The sequence below is a fragment of the Budorcas taxicolor genome, chromosome 16, assembly GCF_023091745.1.
Source record: "Budorcas taxicolor isolate Tak-1 chromosome 16, Takin1.1, whole genome shotgun sequence".
Lineage (NCBI taxonomy): Eukaryota > Metazoa > Chordata > Mammalia > Artiodactyla > Bovidae > Budorcas > Budorcas taxicolor.
In genome coordinates, this window is record NC_068925.1 from 7,791,549 (window position 1) to 7,806,014 (window position 14,466).

Here is a 14,466-nt window from a genome sequence, read left to right on the forward strand (position 1 = left end):
TCATGTATTGGAGAAGGACATGGCAACCCACTCCAGTGCTCTTGCATGGAGAATTCCAGGAATGGGGAAGCCTGGTGGGCTGTCATCTATGGGGTCGTATAGAGTCAGACACGACTGAAGTGACTTAGCAGCAGTGGCAGCAGCACACCATGATAGCAACCACCAACTTGGGTTTATCCCAGGGATGCAAACATTCCTCAGTATACACAAATCCATCAATGTGATATACAATATTAACAAATTGCAAGATAAATTCATATGGTAATCAAAATAAATACAGAAAAATTCTGAAATTTTTCAACACCCATTTATGATAAATACTCTTCAAAAAATGAGCAAAGAGGGAAACTACCTCAACATAATAAAGGCCATACATATATGAGAAAACCAGAGCGGACATCATTCTCAATGGTGAAAAACTGAAAGCATACCCTCTATGATCAGGAAACGACAAAGGTGCCCACTGTCACCACTATTAGTCAGCATTGTTTGGAAGCCTTAGCTACAGCAGAGGAGAAAAAGAAATAAAAGGAATCCGGATTGGAAAAGGAGAAGCAAAACTCTCATTGTTTACACAGATGATACAACAAACAGAAAACCCAAAAGATACTATCAGAAAATTACAAGAGGTAATCAGTGAATTTAGCAAAGTGACAGGATACAAAATGTAATGTATTATACAGAGTGACATAAGCCAGAAAGAAAAATACTATATACATACATACTAACACATATATATGGAATTTAGAAAGGGTAACGATAACCCTGTATGCAAGACAGCAAAAGAGATACAGATGTATAGAACAGTCTTTTGGACTCTGTGGGAGAGGGAGAGGGTGGGACGATTTGGGGGAATGGCACTGAAACATTTATAATATTATATAAGAAACGAATCACCAGTCCAGGTTTGATACAGGATGCTTGGGGCTGGTGCACTGGGACGACCTGGAGGGGTGGTACAGGAAGGGACATGGAAGGGGGGCTTCAGGATGGGGAACATGCTTACGCCCGTGGTGGAATCATGTTGATGTGTGGCAGAACCAATACAATATTGTAAAGTAAAAAATAAAGAAAGAAAGAAAGAAAAAGAAAAATGAATACACAAAAATCACTTGAATCCCTATGAAACACTAGAAAGAGAAATTAAGGTATCAATCCTAGTTACCATTGCAACAAAAAAGAATAAAATGCCTAGGAATAAACCTACTTAAGGAGAAATAAGAGCTGTATACAGAAAAGTATAAGACGCTGAGGAAAGAAACCAAAGACAACACAAACAGGTGGAGAACTATTCCATTATATGGGGTTGGAAGAATCAACATTGTGAAAATAACTATGCTACCAAATATAATCTACAGATTCAATGCCATCTGTATCAAGTTACCAATGCTGTTTTTCACAGAACTAGAACAAAAAGCTCACAATTCATAGGGAAACACAAAAGACCTGAATAACCAAAACAATCTTGAGAAAGAAAAATAGAGCTAGAAGAATAAACCTTCCTGACTATGAACTGACTACAAAGCTATAGTCATCCAGACAGTATGGTACTGGCAGAAAAACAGAAATAGAGACCAATGAAACAAGACAGAAAGCCCAGAAATAAACCCACACACCTATGGATAGCTTATGTTTGAAAAGGAGCAAGAATATGCAATGGAGCAAAGAGAGTCTCTTCTATAAGTGCTGCTGAGAAAAGCTTGACAACTACATGGGAAAAAAATGAAATTAGACTGCTTCCTAACACCATACACAAAGATAAACTCAAAATGGATGGAAAACACAGGCAGAACACCTTATGTCATAAATCACAGCAAGATCATCTATGATCCACCTCCTAGAGTAGTCGGGAAAAAAAAAAAAGATAATCAAGTGGGACATAATTAAACTTAAAAGCTTATCCAGAAATCATTAATAAGGTGAAAAGACAATGCTCAAAATGGAAAAAAATAACAGCAAATGAAACAACTGACAAAAGATTAATTTCCAAAAGATGCAAGCAGCTCATATAAATCAATACCAACAAAACAGACAACCCAATAAAAAAGTGGGAAAAAGACCTAAACAGAGATTTGTCCAAAGACCTATGATGGCTAATAAACATATGAATAGATGTTCAACATCACTCACTATTAAAGAAATGCAAATCAAATCTACAATGAGATATCACTTCACACCAGTCAGAATGGCCATGATCAACAATTCTACAAACAATAAATGCTGGAGAGGGTGTGGAGAAAAGGGAACCTGCTTGCATTGTTGGTGGGAATGTAAATTGATACAGCCACTATAAAGAACAGTATGAAGAGTCCTTACAAAATGAGGAATAAAACCACTGTAAGACCCACCAACCCCACTCCTAGGTGTACACCCTGAGGAAACCAAGATGGAAAAAGACCCATGCACCACAATGGTCACTGCAGTTCCGTTTACAACAGCTAGGACATGGAAGCAACATAGATGTCCATTGACAGATGAATAGATAAAGAAGCTGTGCTACATAAATACAATGGAATATTACTCAGCCATAAAAGGAATGCACTGGAGTCAGTCCTAAAGAGGTGAATGAACACAGAGCCTAGTATACAGAGTGAAGTAAGTCAGAAAGAGAAAAACAAATATCGTATACTAACACATATACATGGAATCTAGAGATATCGTACTGATAAACCTATTTGCACAGCAGCAATAGAGACACAGACACTGAGAACAGACTTATGGCACGGCTGGCAGGGAGGAAGTAGAGGGTGAGATGTATGGAGAGGGTTACTATGCAAATTTACACTATTGTATGTAAAATAGACAGTCAATGGGAATTTGCTGTATGAATCAGGGAGCTCAAACCAGAGCTCAGTAACAACCTAGAAGGGTGGGATGGGCAGGGACCTGGGAGGGATGTTCATGTGGGAGGGGACATGGGTAAATCTATGGCTGATTCTTGTTGATATTTGGTAGAACCCAACATAATACTGTAAATCCTTCAATTAAAAATAAATAAATATAAAATAAACAACCACCCACCCCAAAATTCCATATGCCAAGGGGCCCAGGAGAAGGCTTGCTCATGCATGCAAAAGGTAAAAGGCAGACAGATCTCTGTGTTGACTGAGATGCCTACAGTGGCTCATGAACCATCTCAATTCCCTCTCAGCTGCACTTGAGGAGTCCTGGAAAACCTATCTTAAAACTTCATGCATGGAGCTAATCCTTCTGTGAAAGTCCAGGTTTTCACAGGAGGACCTCTGTCTGCTTCATTCACACACCCTTCTACCCTGTGGCCAGATCCCTGTGGTCACAACTAACTCAGAGGGAAGAGCAACCTTTGACAGGCCACCAGTGAGTTTGCACACAAATTTGGCTTAAATCTGTGACCAAGTACAGGAACACGAGCTTAAGATGTAGTGCTACTTTGGGGGAAACAAATGACAAGCTGTCAGTACCATTCCTTGTGCACTAATGTATCTAGACAAGACATGAAGCACAGAAATTCTGACAAAGCAGGGATGAGAAGTGTCAGCAGGGGACACTATAGAAGATCTGAGATAGCGGCAGAGTCTCTAGCCGGGTTGAAGGAAGTTACCTCTGATCCAAAGGAGACTGGTACTTTAATTAGAAAAACAGCACCACAAAACTTCAAGGAACATGAACCCAAAGTATCATGACACCAACAAAGCATAAAAATCTTCAGTATTCACATCTGAAGATTGGAGATCTTGTCCAAGGAATAATTCAAAATAGCTGTTTTTAATAACAGTGTGCTACAGAAAAAACATTATGAGAATTGAACAAAAGCAGGAAAACATTAAACAAATGAACAATAAACAATGGACAAAACAAACTTTAATAAAATGTACAAATCATAAAAAAAAACAGAAATTCTGGTGCTGAAGGATCCAAGAATGAAATGAAAAAATTCATTAAAGAGCATCATCCATAGAGTGAAAAGAGCAGAAGAATCTGTGAGACAGATGACATATCAAAGTTATCCTGTTAAAGGAGATTTAAATCAAAACAAAAATATCTTATAACAAAGCAATGAAAAAGAACAAAGAAAGGTTACATGATCTATGCAACATTGTCAATAGACCAATTTGCAAAGTATTGAAGTTCTAGGAGGAGAAAAGGAGATGAGGCAGAAAACATATTTAAGGAGTAACGTCTGAGAACTTCTCAAATCAAGGATGATATTTGAATATCTATGTTCAGGAAGCTTACAGGTGACCAAATCAAGTCAACTTAAAAAATCCTCTACATCACACGTTATAATAAAGTTGCAAAAATCAAAGAAAAAATGAGAAGCCTTCAAGCAGCATGAGGAAGAAACAAACAAGCTAACAAAACAAAAACCTTGTAATTTACTACTTCAGTTCAGTTAAGTTCAGTCACTCAGTCGTGTCTGACTCTGTGACCCCATGAACCGCAGCACGCCAGGCCACCCTGTCCATCACCAACTCCCGAAGTTCACTCAAACCATGTCCATTGAGTCGGTGATGCCATCCAACCATCTCCTCCTCTGTCATCCCCTTCTCCTCTTGCCCTCAATCTTTCCCAGCATCGGGGTTTGTTCAAATGAGTCAGCTCTTCGCATCAGGTGGCCAAGGTATTGAAGTTTTAGCTTCAACACCAGTCCTTCCAATGAACGCCCAAGACTGATCTCTTTAAGGATGGACTGGTTGAATCTCATTGCAGTCCAAGGGACTCTCAAGAGTCTTTTCCAACACCACAGTTCAAAAGCATTAATTGTTCGGTGCTCAGCTGACTTTATAGTACAACTCTCACATCCATACATGACCACTGGAAAAACCATAGCCTTGACTAGATGGACCTTTTTTTGACAAAGTAATGTCTCTGCTTTTGAATATGCTATCTAGCTTGGTCATAACTTTAATTCTAAGGAGTAAGCATATTTTAATATCATGGCTGCAATCACCATCTGCAGTGATGTTGGAGCCCCCCAAAATAAAGTCAACCACTGTTTCCACTGTTTCTCCATCTATTTGCCATGAAGTGATGGGACAAGATGCCGTGATCTTAGTTTTCGGAATGTTGAGCTTTAAGCCAACTTTTTCACCCTCCTCTTTCACTTTCATCAAGAGGCTCTTCAGTTCTTCTTCCTTTTCTGCCATAAGGGTGGCGTCACCTGCATATCTGAAGCTATAGATATTTCTCCCAGCAATCTTGATTCCAGCTTGCGCTTCACCCAGCCCAGCATTTCTCATGATGTACTCTGCATATAAGTTAAATAAGCAGGGTGACAATATACAGCCTTGACATACTCCTTTTCCTACTTGGAATCAGTCTGTTGCTCCATGTCCAGTTCTAACTGTTGCTTCCTGACCTGGAATTTACTAAGGAGCTTTCATTTGGATCTAGGAATATTTCTCAGCAGAAACCTAGTGGGCCAGGAGAAAGTGGGATGACATATTCCAAGTGTTGAAAGAAAAAACTGCCAAAGAAGAATATTTGAAAATATCCTTCAGAAAAGAAAACAATATAAAGACTTCACCTGACCAAAAAATACTGAGAAAATTGAACACAGCTAGACCTTCCTTGAGGAGGGCATGGCAACCCACTCCAGTATTCTTGCCTGGAGAAGCCCATGGACAGAGAACCTGGCAGGCTGCCGCCCATAGGGTCACAAAGAATCAGACACAGCTGAGGTAACTGAGCAGGCACACAGACCTTCCTTACTGAAACACTAAAAGGAATTATTCAAGCTAAAGTAAAATAATGCTAATTAATTCCATGAAAATACATAGTACACTGGTAAATTTAAGTGCACATTCACACTCAGGACACTATAGTACTTTGATATGGAATGTTAAACACTTAACAATTTAAGAGTTAAAGTGCCAGAATATAAAAGTAACTCTAGCTACAATTATTTTTTAATTAAGTACACATTATAAAAAGAGGCAAATCATGACATCAAAAAGATAAAATGGAGAAGGAAAAAAGGAAGGAGATTTAATATATGGTTGTGCTCATATATTATCAGCATAAAACACACTGCTCTCTCTGAAAGATGCTTGATGTAAATCTCATGGTAAACAAAGCAGGAATCCATACTAGATTCACAAACGGTAAAGATAAGTTTATTAAACACATACTACTATAACAAAAATTATAGTAGTATTGTTACACTACTATAACAAAAATCATGAATTCACAAAGGCAAGCAGTCAGAGGAAAGGAATTAGGGAACTATAAAACATCCTGTTACAAAAGATAGTATTAACACATTTATCTATCAATAATTACACAAAATATAAAGGAATGCATGAGTGCATGCTAAGTAGATACTGTTGTCTCTGACTCATTGAGACTCAATGGATTGTAGCCCACCAGGCTCCTCTGTCCATGGGATTTCCCAGGCAAGGATACTGGAGTGGGTTGCCATTTCCTTCTCCACTGTTGTCTTCTATCTCAATGAAGTTCTTAAGCAATTACTTTGACTTATCAGACAAATCGTCCATATCCATTATTTGGGGACAGTAACAGAAAAACTATTGTGTTTTTCTGTTAACATTTTAGTCCTTTGATGTCTGTGTCCCTTGAAGTCTCAGGTAGCTGTGTTTGCGTTTAACAAAGCAGTCACTCCCTCCTGTCTTTACAGACTCACTTGGGGAGGGAAGTATACTGTCACACTGATAGGGATGTTGAGACTTTTTCAGACCTTTTTTAGGACACACCTGTCCCATGTACCCAATTCCTCCTAGGAGAGAATTCTGAAGCTCGTATGCTTCTATCAACGCAGCAAAGACAGTCTCTGTGCCAACAGTTTTCTGGCTGCTTCCCTGGGGCAATGCCAAATGCTCACATTCGTGTGCTTTCTCACAGACCCACGGGGACCGGTTGGCTTCTAGATGTCCCACAGGCCATCTGCAAAGGTTTATTTGCCACCATGGGGACTTACACAGGGAGCTGGCCCTGGGGAGGGGATGTGGATGAGATGAGGGGCACAGGGGTGAGCAGGACCACAAGCACGGTGTCTGCAATGGTTTGGGGCTCCCTGGTGGGGTCTCCACATGGTCAGTAGAACCCATGTCCCTTGAAGAATTCTAGCCCTGGATGCTGTGCTCCTGGCCTCTCCCCATCCCAGCCATGCAGGTGACCTCAGTGTCCTGGATAAGGGGAGAGAGAAGAGGGCTGGAAGATGAGGACACGACACTTACTCACATGCTCTTATTTTCCCCACAGGTAAAATCCTGTGCTGAGGGGACTGTCTTGGCACTAAGCAGTGCCACCTCAGGGGCAAAATGAGGCTACTGCTCTAACCCTCAGTGATGCGTGCAGTCTTCCATCTTTGTGCTCTAGCAGCATGCTGTCGTTTCTCTGCTAGACTCCTGGACCCCCACAAAGATCCTCTTATCCACGAATGATGGTCAAAGTCTGTGTTTATATCAGGAGAGACAGTGAGACTCCTGCCATCTTTCTGACCTCACTCTGTTATTACAGGTTTCTTCTTTGTGGATCTTTTCCTATTTTCTTGAGCAATGTCTATCAATAGGTACATGTATTTTGTTATATACTTATCAGGAAGTCCATAGGTACACTCATAGACACTTGTAAAAAATAAAATCAAATAGGTCCTTCGGCAAAACAAGAGGTTGATATAAACTTTTGGACTGAATAAAACAGCTGAGTCTTAGAAAATTATGAACACACTGGGATCTCAGCCCAGTTTACTCACTGACACGGATGCATCTGGGAGGAGGAGACCAGCCACTCTCTGTGCAGGTCATTATGTTCCGATAATTTTGAAGACTGTAGCCATGATAGCAGCGAACCCTTACAGTTTCACCCTGTAGAACTTTTTTTTCACTACTTGGGTTATATCCGTTTTCCAAATTATGGAAAATACATTCTCCTAAGGATCATAAAAATAATATGGTAGAAAAAAGCATAAATTTGTTAAAATAGAACCTTAAAGATTAACCTTCTAGAGTTTAAATGTGAATGCACTAGCATTCAAATATGATATGTAACAATAAAAATGAAAGTTACTACCACCATTGTTACAAATGAAAATAACATTCCATATTATTTTTATTTCATTTATGATTAAAGTATGTATACATGATGCATATATTCTTATAAAGTCTCTATCTCACAGGATTTACATGAAGAGCCTCTAGTAAAGGGAAGATCTATTTGGATTTTTTTTTCATAGAACTCACCCCTTGGCCTTACTGTTGTTACACAACACTTAACTCTACTCAGTTGCCTACTTTTGTCTCTTCACTCTTTCAAAGATTTATGCATATAAACTTAAATAGGTTTACTTACTGAGGCATGGTTCTTCTGGAGACCATCCTTCTGCTGTGCAAGTCAGGTAATCTGAGGAATATTGTGAAGGAGACACAAAATTCTGATCACAGTTATAGAGAAACTGTTGATTTACACGTGCTGGAAAGCGTCCTCTGTATGAATGATATAGCCGTCCATGTTTTATTACTGGATAATTACAGTGTTTCCCTTGGAGTAAAGAAAGTAGAAATAATGCTTTACCTTATTATTAAATTATATAAGAAATTAACATTATCTCTATGAATTACATTCTTGTTCAGCTAATTACACTCACTTCATTATGATTTCTAGGAAAAGAGGTTATAGAAAACTCAGATGATTGAAATACATAAAGCGGTCCTTGATATTGAAGGTCAAATTATATCTTGTGAGTCATATCATATAAAATTTGTATGTAGATTCTCTTGGTTGAAAACTATAGAGACTTAATAAATGAATTCTCCTTAAATAGAGAAGTGCTAACCATAGTTGACTAAATTAGCATCTTAGTCAAGAGATGAAAGTACAGATTTTATCTTGTGGCTCATTTGACTTCTTTTTCTTGCTTTTCCATTCTAATCAGAAACCAACATCCTGACACTTCTTCTCAGACCAAATCAATGTAGAAAGAAAACAGTGTTGTTGTTTTTCCAATTAACATTCATTACTTTAATTTTCTGTTTATTGGAAACATGTGATATATATAGAGAATCACAATAATTTTCATGGCTCTAACCACACTGGAAAGTAACATTATTGTTTATCACTCAAACTAGATATTAGGCATCTTTTCCCTTGCTTGTCTAATTGGAGAAATGGACAATCAATAATTCTTAATTTCCAAATGGTTAAGATTAAGGGAAACCCTTGAATGCTTGTGTCTAATTTTACTTGGAGAATGATGCATTTTTCAGTATTTCTTACAAATATTTAAAATGAGGTATAACATAATTACAATTTATTTTTTAATATATATTGAGTAATTGTCACTTATATGCTAAGTGAATTATAAACTTTGAATCTTTGCATGTCTTAATCCCTTTAACAAAGACTTGCCAATTATACAATCTCATGGCCTATAGTCTGCATCTCTCATCACTGATGGATTTCCCACACTTTTTTGAAGCTTCTCTACATTTTTTAGTTTGAAATGCTTATTTAGTTTGATTCCTCTTAAGTAACAGTCTAGGTTTCTTCCCACTACTTTCTGTAGATTAGAATACTTTCTCTTAATCCTTGAATTTTACAAATTTCACCATGTATGTCAAGATATGTGTATTTAACAATAATACCATGTTGGGCAAGCTTGAGTATTTATATTTGCAGGACTCAAGTGAAAAGAACTCAACTAACTTTGTCATTACATTGTAGAGAAGCGATTTGAGTCCTGATTATCTGAGTTCAGATCTAGTACAGTTATTCACCTCATTTTGATGCCTCATAGAACATGAATTAGTAAAATAATCCGCTGAGACTCACTTCCAAAAGGTACACAAAGAGGGCATAATTAAAAGTAGACATCATTACTATCACTGCCCTGAGCTATTTCCCTCCTCTCTTTCATTTGGTCACATGTGAATCTGTATTTGTCTCTCTAACCAGATCATTTATTGAAGCACATACATAGTCCACTGTGGTCAGAGTGGCACTGACTCTGTCAAGATTCAGAACAACCTCATTCTCCTCTTACACTTCTACCAATACAAGTTCTGGTCTCCTGAGCAGGCTTGGCTGTCCACCATAGTGTTGGCTCATATTGATCTCAAAAGCGACTGAAAAGTATTCATTAAGTTTTAAAAGTGTTTCTAGTCTTTCTGTATTTGTGCTGCTTATTCCTATGATCCAGGCCCAGGATCTTATAATTATCACAGCTAAATATCATGTTATTGAGTCCAACCTCACACAGGGGCATCTTTCTGAGTGATGAATCTGTCCTAATGCAGGTTCACTTTCAGTACCTCAGGATCATTCCACGCACATCTCCTTTGCTCCATTAAATTGGTTGTTGATACAAAACAGCAATGGAGCAGGCCTGAGAACAAAATCCTGCATCTGATAATCAGCTTATTTAATGAAATTATGAATATCTGATAAGCTATTTAACTGGCCAATTTCCTCATCTTGTCTACAAGAACTTTACAAGGTCCCTTGTGGGATAACTTTGCTGTGATATAAATACATTTGGGTTGATCTGCCATTTTCATAGGCTTTCCCTATGGCTCAGTGGGTAAGGAATCTACCTGTAATGCAGAAAACAAGGGAGATGCAGGTTTAATCCCTGGGTCAATCATATTCCCTTGCAGAAGGAAGTGGCAACCCACTCCAGTAATCTTGCCTGGAGAATTCCATGGACAGAGGAGCCTGGAGGGCTATAGTCCAAAGGGTCGCAAAGAGTTGGACATGATTGAGGGACTAAGCACACAGCACCATTTTCATAAATCCTCTTAAACAAGTTTAAATATCTTTAGTATAATTCTTATGTAGATTGAAATCTGTTTAATACTGTTAACACTCTCATTTTAAAAGAATTTGTGGTTCAAAAAATCATTTTAGATTTATGCTTGCAATTGCTATTAAGGTCATTGACCTGTTTTATAAAGTTACAGTTTTCTTTCCTGTAATAACTGGTTTAAGTTTGCCAAAATTTTATGATATACTGTTAGAAAAAAGAGTATTGTTACAAAAGAGGCAGGAAAGAAGTTGAGAAGTAAAGGAAGCATCCCCAGAAAATACTCTGTTCAGTTGACCTGACATTTTTCTATATGTGATGGTTTTAGGAAAGTCCACAGCGCCTTCCACACTCCTCTCTCCAAATACTAGAGCCTAAGTCCTCTGAGTGTCCAGGACTTAGTGACCATTTCTCATGATTACACATGACTGACGTGACAGTGTGACAAACTCATACCTGGTGTGGCGGCTTCCTCCTCCCTGTCTGCTGTCACTGGCCCTGAGGAAAGCTAGATATCTCTCAAGTAACCTGCGCAGATGACCACGTGGTCAGGTGCTGAGGCCTCCCCCAAAAGCCAAGAGAGTGAGCCAACTTGGAAGCAACGCCTCCAGCCCAGCTGAGTGTCCAGGTAACAGCGGCCCAGGCCATTACCCAGTTGCCTCCCAAACAGAGTGATACATAACTAGCCAGAGAAGCCCTTTCTTTATTCTTGACCCACAGGAGCTCTAAGAATATGGAGGTGTATTATCTTAAGCCAATGTTTTCTGGAAAATTTGTTAATTAGGACTATGTATCTAATATAATGGGCATCCCACTTGGTGCTAGTGGTAAAGAAGGACCCCGCCTGCCAATGCAGGAGACATAGTACAGGCAGGTTTGATCCTTGGGTTTGGATGATCCCCTGGAGGCAGGCATGGCAACCCACTCCAGTATTGTTGCCTGGAAAATCCCACGGACAGAGAAGCCTGGTGGGCTACAGCCGATGGGGAGGCAAAAAATCAGACATAACTGAAGCGACTTAGCACGCAGGCATGCAGGTATCTACAATAGGTGTTAGTTGATGTGAGTTTTACTTAATGGCTTGAATCTGATATTACAATTATTTTGCATGCTAAAAATTTCATAAGTGCACCCATAAATTATGGAAGAAAAACTTTGCTTAAATATTCAAACATTTAGCTTTAAGACCACTTTTGGAAAGAGTTCAGTTGTTAATAAGAAGAGAAGGGTTGCACTGGAATATCTGGTGAAGATCTGTCAAAGTTTCACATTTCTCTTTCATATTGTGTACTCTTTCTCCTCTTGTTTGGAAATATGCCTGTAGTCTTATTCTGCTGCTGCTGCTGCTAAGTCACTTCAGTTGTGTTCGACTCTGTGTGACCCCATAGACGGCAGCCCACCAGGCTCCCCCATCCCTGGGATTCTCCAGGCAAGAACAATGGAGTGGGTTGCCATTTCCTTCTCCAATGCATGAAAAGTGCAAAGTGAAAGTGAAGTCGCTCAGTCATGTCCGACTCTTAGCGATCCCATGGACTGCAGCCTACCAGGCTCATCTGCCCATGGGATTTTCCAGGCAAGAGTACTGGAGTGGGGTGCCATTGCCTTCTCCAGTAATCTTATTCTAGCTGATTAATAAACCATCATTCATGTACCTGAGAATCAGGAGAAACAATTCATGTCTGCCTGCTCCTCAGCAAGAATAATGGTGATGCAGCCTTTCTTATAAGTGATCTGGGGCCCGAGCTGCTTTTAATTGTAACACTAAGGACTAGACAGGGAGCTTTATTGTGCTGCAAATGTTGTTCATGAAGAAAATTACCAAATGGACTAAAATAGCATGCAACAAATTATGAGATGAATAATGCAGAGTGATGCATATTCTATTCACATCTTGAATGTCACGAGGGATCATAAAACTCGTTAGAGTTTTCATTTACAAAAACTTGAAGATAAATGGATTATTAAGAAAATGAAAGACAAAAATAGCATAACGAAAAACATAGAAGTTTTATATTTGGGAGTAAAATCTTTGTTTTCAATATGACTTAATTACTTATATTAATACATGTATATAAGTTGATTTTTGCTTTTCATTTTTATTGGAGTTGCTTTAAAATATTGGGTTAGCTTCTGCTGTACATCAAAGCGAATCTGAATCTGTTATATGAATATATATATATATATATATATCCCCTTTTCTTGGATTTCTTTCCCATTTAGGTCACCAGAGAGCACTGAGTGGAGCTGCCTATGATACACAGTAAGTTCTCCTTAGTTATCTATTTTATCCACAATAGCCAGGACATGGAATCAACCTAAATGTCCATCAACAGAAGAATAGATGCAGAAGAAGTGGTACATATACACAATGAAATATTACTCAGCTATAAAAAGCGATGAAATTGTGCAATTTGCAGAGACATGGACAGACCTAGAGACTGTCATATAGAGTGAAGCAAGTCAGAAAGAGAAAAATAAATATTGTATAATATTGTTTATATATGGAATCTAGAAAAATGCTACGGATGAACTTATTGCAAAGCAAAAATAGAGATACAGGCATAGAGAATGGATGTATAGATACAAGGGGGCCCAAGAGTAGAGGGATGAAATGGGGAGTGTAAAAAATAGATAACTAATGAAAACAACTTATAAGTTTAAAAATAAAAGTGACAAGTTTTTTTTAAGGTTGTCAACATTTACATTTCTCTCTGAAAAGAATTCTAAATATATTGACACTACACTGGAAATTAAGACTGTATTTCACATTTTGTAAAAGGAAAATATATATTGTACCTAAGCTGGTTTTTAAAAACTAACAGTGATGTTAATGACCTTTAATAGATTTATTAAGCTATAATCACGATACAGTCAACTGAATATATTTAAAATGAGATTTGAACCTGTAAAAATCACCATATGTAAAAGTATAAAAATAACCATTGTTCTCCAAAGCTTTCTCATATTACAAGTAAGACTCTTCCTAAACATTCTGGCATTATAATCTACTTTTCTGGGACTCATTTTCTATTCACATTTTCATGAGCATATTCACATGACCCCATAATCTACATAGAGTACCTTTTTGCACTGTGGAACTCAGATGACATAGAAAAGTATTCATTTTGTTTTCCCCTTTTAGGTGAATGTCTGATCATTTTTCCATTAAGTTATTCTTATGGTTATCTCACGGTGCAGACTATTTCAACCAGTTTATTCAATCAAAAATACACACAAAGGAAAGTAGATAGTTACATTTAGGAGGAAGGCTGAGTGTTCACATCTGTTTCAACTTACCCTGTCCATGAGCAGTGTAAAACCACAAGGTGAGAAGGACATTGATTAACAACAACATGTTAGATTTTCCCAATGGTACATTCACGCAAATACTCCAGTTGCACTGTTTAGGGTTCAAAAATCTGCTTCATTTGCAGTTACCTAGTGTGACTGAATTTATGCATTACAATGAAGCTAGTTAATTAGTGCCATTTAGTAAATATCAAAGTTCAAAGTTTTGAAATGTCCCTAACTTGTTTCTGTTGGTAGTTTCACAATAAGTTATTGTATTCATCACCTGCTATCTATGTGCACAACTTTCTGTGGCTAATATGGACTAGCTCCAAAGCCATATATCAGATACTAACTTTCAATAATATATTTCAAGAGAGTAGGTGAAGTTTTTACCAGCCATTTGGGTCATCCATATTTTCATGGACTGGGGAAAGTGA

The 14,466-nt window shown here is 38.1% G+C and overlaps 1 protein-coding gene across 1 annotated transcript in view; it reads right to left on the minus strand.

The window, feature by feature from the left end:
• LOC128061749 (complement factor H-like) overlaps window positions 1-14,466 on the minus strand; it is an 80,302-nt gene that overhangs the window by 49,905 nt on the left and 15,931 nt on the right. The window contains exons 3-5 of the mRNA XM_052654125.1: window positions 8,290-8,478; window positions 7,690-7,870; window positions 6,623-6,882 (exon numbers count right to left, since the gene is read on the minus strand). Coding sequence (XP_052510085.1) covers window positions 6,623-6,882; window positions 7,690-7,870; window positions 8,290-8,478 — 630 coding nt within the window. The remainder of the gene's footprint in view (window positions 1-6,622; window positions 6,883-7,689; window positions 7,871-8,289; window positions 8,479-14,466) is intronic.